This window comes from Callithrix jacchus, chromosome 15, assembly GCF_049354715.1.
Source record: "Callithrix jacchus isolate 240 chromosome 15, calJac240_pri, whole genome shotgun sequence".
Classification (NCBI taxonomy): Eukaryota; Metazoa; Chordata; class Mammalia; order Primates; family Cebidae; genus Callithrix; species Callithrix jacchus.
In genome coordinates, this window is record NC_133516.1 from 100,300,304 (window position 1) to 100,315,792 (window position 15,489).

General features: G+C 39.5%; 1 protein-coding gene across 6 annotated transcripts in view; it reads right to left on the reverse strand.

The window, feature by feature from the left end:
* Nucleotides 1–15,489, reverse strand: part of MORC1 (MORC family CW-type zinc finger 1) — a 185,015-nt gene that overhangs the window by 111,441 nt on the left and 58,085 nt on the right. For 5 of the 6 annotated variants that reach the window (XR_013526993.1, XM_078350178.1, XM_078350179.1 and 2 more), the window contains exons 9-11: nucleotides 11,019–11,144; nucleotides 4,019–4,098; nucleotides 3,112–3,182 (exon numbers count right to left, since the gene is read on the reverse strand). Coding sequence is in view for 5 of the 6 variants with exons in the window: in XM_078350178.1 (XP_078206304.1) it covers nucleotides 3,112–3,182; nucleotides 4,019–4,098; nucleotides 11,019–11,144 (277 nt within the window). In the remaining variant the exon portion in view is untranslated. The remainder of the gene's footprint in view (nucleotides 1–3,111; nucleotides 3,183–4,018; nucleotides 4,099–11,018; nucleotides 11,145–15,489) is intronic. The other variant, XM_078350177.1, reaches the window with a different exon arrangement.

A 15,489-nucleotide genomic window follows, 5' to 3' on the forward strand; every position in this document is an offset into this window, starting at 1 on the left:
TTTACCTTTAAAAAAAAGAAAAGAAAAAACTAGGAGAATTTGGGACAGGCCATGGACGGAATTAGCTCTGGGGCATTACCACGGGCTACTCTTTGATGTCAGTCTTACTCAGGACCTTATAGAGGAAAGGTCTTTATCAGACACAGCCTTGGTCCTGGGAAGTTAAATGGCAAATCACTGAAAGGATGAATATATTCAGTCTGTAGAAGAGGATGAAGAGAAGGTGAAGTAAAGCATTTGCCGCCATGTTCCTACTTGTCCCTTTGTATGTAAGCAAATAAATATGTTGCTTAATGATTCACCATTGTTTAACGCTTCATAACATATTTTTGGTGAAAGTTAGCAAACTTACATGTCTTAGAGCAATTATTTTTTCTCTTGGTTGCCATGCATTATAATAATAATAGTTCTTCATAACTTATCTCACTCATGGGCATATTGTAAGGATTACAAAGAATGTTTATGAGCTGTGTGGAGCAACTCACAATAAAAGAGCTTTGTAAGCTGGAAGCTTTGTTATGAATATTCATAATTACAGTATATAATTCCAAGCATTAAAAAGAAGGATTGGTTATTAGACATTTCCTTGCTTTTCCCATTTATTTGGGTCCACAGGGAGCTATAATTTGAATAGATATTTTCAAGGAGACTTGATAGGCTAGTTCTTTTTTCTGCTGGTTTTTCATTATTTTTTCCCTTTCTCCTGTTACTTTCCTTCCCATTTTAAAGAAATTGGTTGTGATGCTCTTTCCCACTGTTTCAAATTCAGCCCATATTCTGTTCATCTTTTCTCTCCACCTCAGCCTTGCCTCCACTTGCTGAGTTTCCTCTCCTTTCTCTGCACTCCTCTATTCTGTTTTCCTGAGTTAAAATCAACTTAATCTTCTGAGCTTATCTGTGCTTAAAAGTTTAGGAAGGAAAGGACTCAAGATGGCGCTGTGAAAACAACCCAGGATTGGAGCTCTCTTTGAGTCCACAGAGAGGTGAGTCAGAGCTGCATTTCCAGACTGATCTTTGTTGCCCACGGAACGGGGAGATTCCCAAGTATAGGGGAGACGCTGGACGACTGGCAGTGCCTCTGCCTGGCGAAGCCGGCAGCCGGGGTGGTGGCGGCCAGTCCTGCCCATCACTCCCCACAGGGCGCACTTGTCCGGGTGCCCTGTTGAGCCGGCAACCTGAGACTTGAGAGGGCTGGACTTGAGACTGAGCGAGACTTGGACAGTGGGCCCGCCCAGGGGATTGCAGGGACAGAGCATTTGGGCTAGCCCAGTGGGATGAACAAGACCGTGATTTCAAGTGATCCCCGTGCAGTTGGTCTGAGACGCTCTGTGGGGGAGGGGCGTCCACCATTACCGAGGCAACCCGCCCCAACTGAGATACACGCCCACTGCTATGGCAGCCAGCCGTTGCCGAGGCAACCCGCTACAACAGAGAGACTCCGCCTCAGGGCGTGGCGGAGAACACAGCAGAACAGCAGAACCTGCCCCAACAGGGCGAGCCTCACAACAGCAGGGCGGAGCCTTGGCAGGTAAACAGTGGCTAGTCTGCCTCCTAGCTGGGCAGGACACCTCAACGAACATCCAAAAATAAAGCCCGAACCCCCCAACACAGAGCATTTGAGAAAAAAAGGGTTTTTTTATGAGCTCTGTTGCAGCAGAATCAAACATAGCAGCCTAACAGCCCTGAATGAACAACAGAGATCACAGCTCAGCAATTGAGCTACTATAAAGTACAGACTGTATCCTCAAGCAGCTCCCTGACCCCTCTATATCCAAAAGACTGACATTTGGCAGGCATCATCCTGGGACAAAGATAGCAGAAAAAGAAACGGGTAGCATCCCTTGCTGTGCCACAGCTGCTAGAGGTGTACCCCAGACAAGCAGGGCCTGGAGTGAACCTCAGCAGTCGTACAGCGAAGGGGCTAGACTGGTAGAAGGAAAACCAAGTAACAGAAATACTTCATCATCAACAATCTGGGTGTCCACTCAGAGACCCAATCGAAAAGTCAGCAACTACGCAGACGACAAGCGGATAAATCCACAAAGATGGGAAGAAACCAGCGAAAAAAGGAGGAAAACACCCAAAACCAGAACACCTTGCCTCCTAGAAAGGACCAAAACTCCACACCAGCAAGGGAACAAAGCTGGACGGAGAATGACTGTGACAAAATGACGGAATTAGACTTCAGAAGGTGGATAGTGAGAAACTTTTGTGAGCTAAAAGAACATGTATTAAATCAATGCAAAGAAACTAAGGAACTTGAAAAAAGATATGAGGAAATGATAACAAGAATGGATAACTCAGAGAGGAATATGAATGAATTAAAGGAGCTGAAAAACACAATACGAGAACTTCGTGAAGCATGCACAAGTTTCAATAGCCGAATTGACCAAGCAGAAGAAAGAATATCAGGCCTTAGAAGTAGAAATTCCATTTGACCCAGCAATCCCATTACTAGGTATATATCCAAAAGACTATAAATCATTCTACTATAAGGACACATGTACACGAATGTTCATTGCAGCACTGTTTACAATAGCAAAGACCTGGAATCAACCAAAATGCCCATTGATAATAGACTGGATTGGAAAAATGTGGCACATATACACCATGGAATATTATGCAGCAATCAGAAATGATGAGTTTGTGTCGTTTGTAGGGACATGGATGAATCTGGAGAACATCATCCTCAGCAAACTGACACAAGAACAGAAAATGAAACACCGCATATTCTTACTCATAGGCGGGTGATGAAAAATGAGAACACATGGACACAGAAAGGGGAGTACTAAACACTGGGGTCTATTTGGGGGAAAAGGGGAGGGCCAGTGGGAGGGGGAGGTGGGGAGGGATAGCCTGGGGAGAAATGCCAAATGTGGGTGAAGGGGAGAAGGGGTGAAGCGGAGAAGCAAAGCAAAGCACACTGCCATGTGCATACCTACGCAACGGTCTTGCACGCTCTGCTCATGTACCCCAAAACCTAAAATCCAATAAAAAATTAAAAAAAAAAAAAAAAGTTTAGGAAGTAGATGGTAAGAGACAACTATGCAGAGGAAAAAGCAAATGACACAATTTGTCTTTTAATAAGACTATTCTCTTTACATGTCATACCTTGGCAGAAGACAAAGAGGTTCTGTCACACTGGTTTACTTTCATTTGTGCTTCTTTCAATACAAATTCAGCTGGAAGTGGAAACCGGATAGTTATAATACAGCAAAATTATTTCAAGCAATTCTAAGTATTTTCCATGCATATAGTATGACCAGTGAAAATGGCATACAGACCATGATCTCAGAAAACTCTACATTCCTCTTATAACTTTTACAAATTTTAAATCTTTTTTCTACTGGGCTTTCATTTAGCATGATGATATGCAGGACACAAATATACATACGCAAATTCAAATGTCATAAATGGATTTTTAGCTGACAGGAAATGCTTTAAAATCCACAAACTATGGATGTAGAGCTACTACTCACCCCCAGATAACTGGGTAAGAGTAGCTTTGTTCCCGCAGTAGGAGGAGTCAATATGTAGCAAATCCTTCTTAAAGCGAATGCAGTGCAGGGATCTAAAATGACCTAACACGGTGTTATAACACACAGGATTTCTTACTTCATTTTACTTTATTTTTAAATACAGACATGGTCTCACCATGTTGCCCAAGCTAATCTCGAACTCCTGGCCTCAAGTGATTCTCCCACCTCGGCCTTCCAAAGTACTGGCATTAATAGATGTGAGCCACTACGCCCAGACAGACAAACAAGGTTTCTAACAAATAGCAATCTAGTTTGAAATGTGTTCAGGATCATATTTAAAATCATAAATAATATCATGAGTAAACAAGCTCAGAGATGGAAAGAATGTGTTATGAAGTTCCATAGAGACAGAAACTCCATTTAATTAATTGCAGTAGCTCCTACAATGCCTAGAGCAACATATGTCTCAGAATAAGCGCACAATTAACATTTGCTGAATGACTGAACAACAATGATGTAGGCTGCAGGTAATTGCATACCAGTCTTTACTGCTTCTTCTGCCTTTTGAACTTCATTTTTAAATGCTCCTTTGAAAGAAGATGTGACATAAAGATACTTTCTGGAAAGAAAGAAGAAAGAACATAATCAAGTCAGATTATCGTTTTAAAGTACATAAGACAATATTCTTTAGGAAGACTGTATGCTCCAGAGATACATAATTATTAAGAAAGATTCATCGAGTACATTCAGCTGGTAAATTAGCAAACCTATACCTCAGCGAAATTTCTTGCCTTTTACTACTTAGAAATGTTGCTTTTGTAAGGAAACTTCATGAGAGCAACAGGAAAATCTGCCCACACAAATGTTCACTTGGACATATAAACTAGGATAATTTTCTTTAAAAAAATTTATGAAATTGTTCCCTTATCAAAGTTTCTGGTTAATATGCATAGCCTTCCTACTCAGATTGTCATTGACACCGGGTCAACTACTTCTCCTGGTCCCAAAACAATTCTCTCTAACTGCAATGCTCAGAAACACACATTCATGTATCATTTTAAATTGCCAAAAGCACATTTTCTACCTTATTGATTGAGAAACCTGTTTTCAAGGTCCATTGTTTTAGTAAAACTGTATATACGGATATATCCACCAACTCAGAGAGAACAAAGCATAGGTGAGAAAAGCCCTACAGAACCTGAGGTTCTCCGAATACAGTTGAAACTATGTGCCTCTGTTGCAGAAAATTCTTGGAACTGGGCTTCTAAGCATCGGTTTAAATCATCATAGAGAGAAAAATTCTAGAATAATATTTGGTGTGAGAATACTCAAAGCTCTCTAAACTCTAAATGTACATCAATAAGAAAACAGTTAAATAAATCATAGTGCTATGCAATATATTTAACACTGACAAAAGTCTCCAAGATATAACTGTAAGTGAAAATAACAAGTTGTACATAATTTTATGTTTATAAAAAGCTATGTGTGCATGCATGTGTGTGCATATATGTGTGTGTGTGTGTGTGTGTAACTGTGTAGAAAACAACAATCTGGAAAGATATTAAACTTCTAACAGAGGTGCTCCTTTGGGGAACATTACAGATTGCCATAGCATAGAATTAATGACAAATGGTAAAAGGGACTTTTAGTTATTTGACTTTTCCCCCATATCTAATTCTGTATTGTATACATTTTTGTTAATTTTACAAGTTTTATGAGGAAAATAGAATGCTTCTCTATAAAGAGAAATAAAACTATGAAGAAAACTCAGTGCCTTTCAAGGCTTCGTGCTGCAGAAGTATAGAGCATAACTTAATACAGCATTTTACCTGAATGGTTTGATCAGAACAACTGGCAGAAATTTAAACTTTTATTGACTTTAATTTTCACACTTAAAACATTTGTTCAAAATACTTTGGCCAATATCAAATATAGTATTCTAAAGTTTAAGTTTGAAAAAACAGGCTATAAATAAAGAAAACTACAGTTCTGAACTTTTATTAACACCGAAAAATTAGCCCACAGTTGTAAGTTATAACTATATTGTAGTACTCAATCATAATTATGTCTTTAAAGTTATAAGAGTTTACCTGGTTTGGTGGTATTGTAAAATAATTCTAATCCTTAATTATTCTTTACAACATGTAATTAGGCAGGATTGAGAATTTTCTGGTTAGCATAATATTGATAGGTAGAGATGTGGATGTTAAGTAGACCTCTCAAATTTAGTCTGTCCACTGTGATATGAAGAGAACTCCATCCACCACTCCTCCTAACCTCTACACTTGTACCTCCCCTATCATTCCCAAGATTTTGTTCGGGAAAAAACTTAGAAAGCCTTCTAGACTCCTCATTTTGTCTCCACCCCATATCCAATCCATTGGCAGTCTTACTGGCTCTATCTTCACAACATACATGTAATCCAGACACTTTTCATCCCTTTCGCCATTACCACCTGAGCTCAAGCTCATTTCTCCCCTAGAATAAAGTAATGCTATCTATCCTACCTCAACTTCCCTCCTTTCTTCTTGTCTCATGAAATCAATTCTCTACTCAACAGCCAGAATAATCTTTTAAAAACGTAGGTCAAGTACACTCCTCTGCTCAAGTAATTCCATTCTCAAAACAGCCACCTCTTCTTGTCTTGTTGTTTCAGGCCCCATCTGGTCTGCCCTATCTACCTTGATCTGTTTTCTGTGTTCTAGCTAGACTAGCTTTTGATTCCTGTCTTTGCACTGTCCCCTCCTTCTGGAACCATCTTCTCACAAAATTATTGCATAACTCACTGTGCTACCCACCATCCCAGATGTCTCCTAGTGGTTTTTATTTTCTCCTGGTATTAATGCCTATGTATGGTGTCCTCCCACACTAAATCTAGGCTGGCCTGTGGCACTGCAAAAATGATGGTTTGTCACTTTTGAAGATGGGTTCTAAAAGGTTGCAAGTTCTACTTTGCTCTCTTGAATTGCTAACTCTGATAGACACCAGCCATTATGTCATGAAAGTACTCAGGTGGACCTATGCAGTGGCCTTTGTAAAGAGAGACCAACTTGCCCCAGAGTTGCCACATTTATTGTATATTGCCACATTATTCACAATCACAAAGACATGGAATTAATCTAGGCGTCCTTCAGTGGAGGATTGGATTTTTTAAATTGTGGTGCCTATACACTATGGAATCCTATACAGCCATAAAAAATAATAAAATAATGTCCTTTGCAGTGACATAGACACAGTGGAGACCATAATCTTAACTGAATTAATACAGGAACAGAAAAACAAATATCTCATATTCTCATTTATAAGTAGGAGCTAAACACTGAGCACACATGGACATAAACATGGGAACAACAGACACCGAGGAATACAAGATGGGGGAGGAGGGAGGCAGGGATGGGGACATGGGTAGAAATCATACCTATTGGGTACTATGCTCACTAGCTGGGTGACAGGATCCGTACCCCAAACCTCAGCATCATGCAATATACCCATGTAATGAACCTGCACATGTACCTCCTGATTCTAAGATAAAAGTTGAAATAACCAAAAAAAAATCATCTGATATTTTATCATCCATTTTAATTTATATGTTGTATTCTCTGATCCCCACTAGAATGTAAGCTCCATGAGGGCAGGAATTTTTTTCTTTTTGCTTATGCCCAATGCCTACAAGAGAGCCTTACATATAGTGGTCATTCCATCCACTTGCTCTTACTCATTTGTATGATAACAACTACTATTGGTTTACAAACATTTCAGAACCCTTGCTGACTGCTTTTATGTTTAAGGTAAAACACAGTTTTAGTCTAGTCCTCATAATAACCTCAGTGGCAGAGGAATTTCCAATTCACACTGGAGAAGCGTAAGACTCAAGTAACAGACAAAGGTCCACAACTAGTAAATGATAAAACCTAAACTCAAATCCAAGTTTGGCTAATCCAAATTGTGCTTCCAATTATCATACTATAATAAAAGATTAAATAATTCAGCATTGCAAAAATTCAAAAATGGACACATAACATGCATGGTGTGCAAAAGAATCACTGTTCAAAAATTACTAGTCTGGTGGTGGGTGGGGTGTTAGGGTATGGAAAGTATCCCTTAAAAATCAAATCCCTGAATAATTTTAAAAGGATCATGTGGTTCCCACGAGTGCAGGGTAATACCAATCCCAACTCATTTGGGCTCCTTTCAGTATTATGGGTCTATAGGTAAGCAATTTAATGAAGAATGTTTGTTGCCAAAGATCAAGTAACACAGCCATATAATAACTTGTCTTTATTATAAAAACAATATTTAAGACTCTAAGAACTACAGACTTATACAATGTTTAAGTTGAAAGAGAACTGAGAAATCACCTTGCAATCTTTCCCAAAGTAATAATTTCTTCTATAATTGAGACCCTCCAGAGACAAATTTGTACTCATCTTGGGTGGGAGTCCCTTCAGTTGCTGGAGAGCATGAACAACTCCATTAATCACATGCCACACTCATGCCCTCTCTGCGTTGCTACACTTCTTGCTAATGTCTGTCTAGAAAAAGTAAACTTCCTGTTGTGGACCCTGTAGATTTAGTACTCGGGATGTCAAATCCACTAACTGGACCAGGGACTGGTCTACACCACAGGAAGACGTGTGAGAGGGCAAACCCCTCTGAAGTGGCTTGTACCAGAAGTCTGTCCAATTGAGTAGCTTTAAAAACCCACCCTTAGAGGCGCAGATAGTAGGTACACCCAGTGAGGATGTACACCTGGGTAGAAACTAGGTGTATCCCGAGCAACACTGGCTATTCTTCAGTTCTCCAGAACATCACAGTCATGAAAACAGTGAGGCAAAGGTGCTGGTGAGGCACCTTCCTTTCCAGTTTATGGTAGCCGGGTGGCCAAGTACACAGAGTATCTAATCATGGGTAGTACCCTTTAAAAAGGGTATTAAGTCCTGTACTTTGGTCACAATTCTAGTCCTTCATCTGCTCTAATACAGCCATTAGAGCTACACTGCCTTTTACGGAAGAAAAAAGAAGTAGGAGTTACCCTACGAGGGGTGGGATAACATGGAGGAAACTCCACAAATCCTTTATGAAGGGCTTTTGTCACCAGAGAACCTGTGAGAGAAATGATATGTAAGTAAGTATGACAAAGCCCTAAGGTATAACACCATAAAGGAATAAATCCTTCTACACTGTGGATGCCAATTAGAGCTCCGAATGAAACCTGGCAAAGGTTCAAGCCTCCCTAAATTTCTCTTCAGGAAATACACACACACACACACACACACACACACACTCTCATACTCCTCATACTCACTCTACACGTACTACTTCCTGGTAATATATATCTAAGAATATCACTTTGAAAAGTAAATAAACAATAGACTCGAATGGGAAGCAGCCATCACTTGATATAAGTAATTTAGGTAGATTACATTCAATTACTAAAATTCCCTCAGAAAATAGAGACATATCTACATTTTCCATGGGCTTGAACCATTTTTCACCTGAACTCACTAAGAGAAATTTAATTTGAAAAGATTAGCTATATTGATTGATACAGGAGACACTTGGTACTTGCTGGAAGAATGAGGCTGATGAAAAGGAAACAGTGCTTTGATATTTAGCAGGAAATGAATGGACTGATTTATTCGGAAAGTCTCAGGATTGGTATATTTTATTTTCAAAAGATGATGGGCAGCATAAGTGGAAATCAAAAGTAAACTTTTGCGAAATCCATTAGTGTGTGTTCAGGGAGTCTGATACAGAGATCTACATTTTTTAGTATTAATGTCTATATGAGTGATTGCAAGGCCCCTCTCAAAGACAGCAACTGAATTTTCATGAAAGTAAGACAAGATGACAAATGTAGACATAAAGAGTTAATAGCTTTAGGAGAGGAAGCATTGAATTTGGCTTGAAAAAGAATTTAGAGCCAGAAAATCTGAGTTCTTTTCTAGTTTTGACATTTCCTTGTCTCTAAAACAGTGATGATAACCTAACCCACAGTGTTACTGCAGAAATCAAATGAAACAGTTCAGGCAAAAAGGCATATACATAGGCAACGTGCACAAATTAAATGTTTCTCCCAATAGATATCAATGTCCTCAAATCAAGAATTAATCTCTCTTTTTTCTATTTGTCCATAAGTAATTGGGGTACAGGTGGTGTTTGGGTACATGAGTAAGTTCTTCAGGGGTGATTTGTGAGATCCTGGTGCACCCATCACTCAAGCAGTATATACTACACCACACAGGTTGTCTTTTATCCCTCAGCCCCTCCCACTCTTCCCCAGAGTCCATTGTATCATTCTTATGCCTTTGTGTCCTCATAGCTTAGCTCCCACATATCAGTGAGAACATACAATGTTTGGTTTTCCATTCCTGAATTATTTCACTTAGAATAATAGTCTCCAATCTCATCCAGGTCATTGCAAGTGCTGTTAATTCATTCCTTTTTATTGCTTAGTAGTATTCCATCATACACACACACACACACCCCATAGTTTCCTTATTCATTTGTTGATTGATGGGCATTTGGGTTCCTTCCATAATTTTGCAACTGTGAATTGTGTTGCTATAAACATGCACGTGCAAGTATCTTTTGTGAATAATAACTTCTTTTCCTCTAATCTCAGACTCACAGAAAAATCTGATAAATGTTTGGTGTGTAAATGAATGACTACCCAGAAACCACACCAAGAAAATTACCATTCTGATGGCATGCATGATTGGAAAAAATGGACTTTATAATACATAAATATAATCTTAAAGCCCAGGCCTGGTGGCTGGCCAGGCGCAACGGCTCACACCTGCAATTCCAATACTTTGAGAGGCCAAGGCAGGTGGATCACCTGAAGTCAGGAGTTCAAGACCAGCCTGGCCAACATGGTGAAACCTCGTCTCTACTAAAAATACAAAAATTAGCCAGGCGTGGTGATGCACGCCTGTAATCCCAGCTACTTGGGAGGCTGAGACAGGAGAATCGTATGAACCCAGGAGGCAGAGGTTGCAGTGAACCAAGATTGCGCCACTGCACTCCAGCCTGGGTGACAAGAGTGAGACTCTGTCTCAAAACAGCAATAACAAACATACAAAAAAAACTTGAAAACATCTATGCTAAAGTAAAAAAAAAACATAAAATACAAATCAACCAGATATGTATTTATAAATATATTCATTCTATATGTATAATATAAACATGTCTATATGGTTTAATAGTTCAAATGCATTGGGTAAACAGAAGATATACATAAACTGTGATCATTCAGTGGAGCTAATTGCTGTCAAAGCACCTACAATTCACTGAAGTAAAAAGCAAATTTCTGCTTGGGGTGATTAACTTAGCATGCTCACTGCCGTGCGTTTCTATCACTGCCAAATATTTGTTCACATCCAATTACTCTTTAGCAAGTCTTCCCAAATGCGGTTTAAATTTTGTTTACAATGTAAAAATCTTACTATCAAGTCAATGTCCTCACGTTGACAACTTTAGGGAGCCTATCAATTTTATAAATAACTCTGTGAAGATAACTGAAGAAAGAGGAGTTACCTGGGTCTGTATAGGCAATAGCCTAGATGTTTAGTCTTAACTCTCTTGGCTTGAATGAATATTCTCATCCATGGGTTAAAATACAGAATAGACGTGTAGGCTCTGAAGGACCATCTCTCTGGGTAACTGAAATAGAGGACAAAATGACACAATATAGAGGACACAACAACCACATCTCTTTGAGACAAAATAACATCAGACTATAAGATTATTATTGTTACTACCAGAAGCTTCAGAAACTTTTCTTCTAAAACTAATGATACCACAAACACTAGCAAATCTCACAACAGTCACTTCATTAAGGAGGCCTCTAAACGCAAGGCCCAGCACAAAAAACCGACACTTGGTTGGAACTGAACTGCTGTTGGCAACCAACGGATTCTAAGTACACTTCTATCAGCAATCTGAAATATACTTTCCATGAAACTGTTGACCTAGGAGAACAAAGTCAAGTCCAATAAGCAAAACAATCTCTTGTTCAAACCTAACCAAAAGAACCGGGGCTCACATGAATAAAAAGCATTCCCATCAAGTCCTTATAAACAGAAAAATATAGTAAAATGTTTCATTTGCTTTTAAAATTATGAACAAAAAACATAAAACTTCGTTCCATAAATATAATAAGTATTAAAATAAGTATTTATGGCCAGCTGAGGGGAGGAATCTGACCACATGATAATGAAAAAGGAAAAAAGAGAAAAATAAAGGAATGGGAAGGCAATAAAATGGAAGCAAAACCAATGTAAATAGCCTATGAAGAAAACTACCCTTAAACTGCATTTTGGGAAATTGCCATGTCATTGCATACTGATAACTGCAGGGAATTTCTATATTAAAGTCCATTTACGAACTGCAAGTCCTCTCCAATAAGATAAATAAAGATGCAAAACAAGCCCAGCCATGCTGAAGAAGCAATGCTCTTTACCACTCGGTCACAGAAAAGGCTACTCTGAAAAACTACAAGGTCAAACGGAAAGCAGAGGGCAGTAAACACATCATTTTTATCCTTGTACCTCAGTCCAGGATAAGACAAAGTTGATGGGAAAAAAGGTAAGGCCAGTCGAAGGGGGAACTAACTACTCAACAGGTTAACACTGCTGCCAGGAACTCAGTAAGACAGGACAGAGCGCTAAGGAATTGTCAAAAACGAAGACGAAGCCATAAGAAATTCAAGAATTGCCCGGTTGGTTTTAAGTTCCTTCAGGCAGGATCCGAAGCTCATTAAAAAGTCAACAATTTATTTTAATTGTTCCAAAAGAAATTCTTTTAGATAAGGCTTGAGTGGAATTTTCCCGGTATAAATTACATATAAGTATCTAATCCATCACTCTTTATTTCCCAAATACTAATACTAATGTATTTCAATGTAATTAGATAGGCTGTCTGTATTAGGGTGTTGTACTACAAATACAATAATGTGGTTGCTTTAGTACCTGGAAATGCACAATTAAGTAAGTCCTCACCTGATAGAAGAAATGGAAAAGAGCTAATTTGGGATGCTTGTTATTATTTAAATCCTTTCTGGATCTCCTGATTTTAAATTGCCCTTAGAACTGGTAGCTCTTTTTTTTTTTTTTTTTTTTTTTTAACTCTCTTCAAAACTGATACATCTCTATCATTTGAAAGTAAAAGTCAAAAGTAATTCAGAGCCAGCTTTGAGAATCTGAGAAATACGGTGAGAGATAAAAACCAACTAAACAAATTCTGGTTAAAAAAAATCACACACACACACACACACGTATATATATGAACACTAATACTTCTACCTTTTAATAGCTCAATTTATTTACTCATTCAATAACTAGTTCTAGGTAAATATTCACAGTATGCATGCTGGGGATCCTCAAGGCCTCCCCTATTTTAGGAGATTCACTGGAAGGACTCATGGGCCTTAGGACGCAATTGTACTCATGGCTTTGACTTAACTCTGTGTTGTAGTATGGACACGTAGTGACTCACAAGGGAAAAAAATAGGTGGAGTCTGGAGGGATCTATCTGCTAGCTTTCCTACATTCTCTCCTTCTCATGAACGTTCACACAGAGTATACTGTTCTCCCAGATATGAAAATGCAGCAATGTGTGTGTGATGTGTCCATCTAGGAGAGCCTATTACAGACTTGGCAGCCAAGATTTTCATCAGGAAGCTAGCCACACAGGCACCTTCAGGCCAGCATGCATGTACCAGTGTTCCAGAGTCCCAGAAGGAGAGGTTTCCATATAAGCCACTCGGTTTGTACAGTCTAGACACAGCAAACCACTGTTACCAGCTATGAAAAGTTTTATGTCATTGTAGGAAACTGTTTACCAGGCAAGTTCCCAAAAGCTGGCCATGCACCAATTTTGCAAGCAAGTCTTTCTAAGAATAGACACCTGCTATGTTAACCCTTTTCTCTGACATGCCTACTTTTGGAAGTTCCTGTTTATTTGTGGGAAACAGAAGGGTACTACCTCTTGCTTGCGATGTCTTTGATAAAAAGAAGGTGAAGAGGGCTAACTATAAAAGCAGTATGTGAAATGCGCCACCCGATTATAAACATGAAACTTTCTAATATGGTGCATAAGATTCCTCATGGTCTGACCCCCATTTAATTCTCCAGCCTCATCTCTTGTCTTCAGCCTGGCCATTTAGGACCACTCTCAGTTCTCCAGACATGGAAGCATGCTTTCCCATCCCCAAGGCTGGCATATTCAGTTCTTTAGCCACTCTTGCTTGACGCGCACTCCTTTTCACCCTGCGGTATGCAACTTGAGATTGCACTTCCTTTCCAAGCCTTCCCTCAGCCCCAAGAGGGGTGAAGTGCTCTCCTTTGTGCTCCCCTCCTTCTGTCCCTCCCTCTCCAAGGCACCTACCACTCAGTGCTGTCATCTTCTGTCCATGCATCTGCATCCCCAACTGGCTGTGAACTCCATGCAGCTAGCACTCTCATCAATAAAAATATGCTGAATAAATGACAATCACTCAGGACTTCCCCAGCTTACTTTGGAATAAATACAGAGGGTTCCCCACATAAGAAGGATATTTTAATGAAGGATTGCCTCCAAAGGCAGTGCTACCAGTCTTTACAAATACAGCCATACACTTAGGAAACAGATACATATGCTAAATAGTCAGGATATCTTCAGAAGATGAAAGGAAAACAATGCTTTTACTCCACACTCACCAGGAACTGCTCCCACGTATTCTTCACGAGTTTTCTTCCTGTTTCCTCCTAAATACCTTTCTTTCCTGTCTCCTTACACTTTGGCGGAAGTGTACATATCTCTATCTTTCTGTCTCATTTTCTATGTATCTGGCTATGATAAGAAACTGAAGAAAGAGGCATAACAAACCCCCACAACACACACACACACACACACACACACACACACACACACACAGTCACATGACAGATGTGGGGAAAGAGGAGAGCATTTCAAGGCAGAAACTGGCTTCAAGTCTGTGGATATAATAGGAGGGTGTGAAGTAGAATCGATGCTTTTGTCCCCTACTCAGCACTGGGTATTCTTAACAGTCTCTCATTTAGCCCCTACCCATGGCTGTGCTCTCTGTGTGCCCTCTTTCTTCTCTCAATCTGTCCACAGCATTCTGCTGCCGTTTTAAATGCCGCTCCACATGCCGTGTATCATGGGTGAATTGGTGTGTTCCCGTCATCAAACTGTGTTGAGGGCCATGAAGGCATCAGAAAGTAATACTCTGTGGCCAAGGCCACATCTTCTCGTCTGCTGATTCAGACTCTCTGTGGCTACAGTCGGGAATTGTGAGGTTTTTAAAGCTATCCAAGTGACTTCTTTGACTCTGCCAGGTTTGGACACCACTGCATAGCTGACCTAGTTAGTGGACAGAGTGGTATGTAAGGCAGGTTGCCACAAAGATGGGAGGAGAACAGTCTCTCATAGGTGTTTGGACCTAGACACAAGCTGAAAAATACAACCCCTACGTTATCCACACTGGCACAAAGACAACAGACCCTCATCTACCCAACAACTGAGCTACTTTTATAAGGTCCTGGGTTGAGAAAATGACTCTAAACTGCAGACTAAATTAGGTCCCTTTTGCAATATCTCAGAAGTCCCATATTTTTATTCACGGAGATATTACATAACCAAAATTGTTTTCTAAGTTAAGCCTTTACAAAATCTCTAACGACTTCTGGAAGTTGAAATTAACACGGTTTATATTATCTTGAATATAAGCAAGTGCATAAAGAGTTTGAACTAGTTTCAATTCTGAACTTTGAAGGGGCTAACCAAATTTAATATTAGGGCAGATTAGACCTATGAGAAATGTCAACTCAAAGAGGTAATTTTTTTAAAAAAGTTATAAGCTACACAAAGTAAAGAAAGTGCTCCTTTTGTGACAACCACATGGCAAGCAGCACATTAGAACAATTTGAAGCTGTAACATTTGATGTGCTCCTGGGCGGCTCAGTTAAGGCATGAAGTAGAGACATTATGGAATGCTGCCCAATGA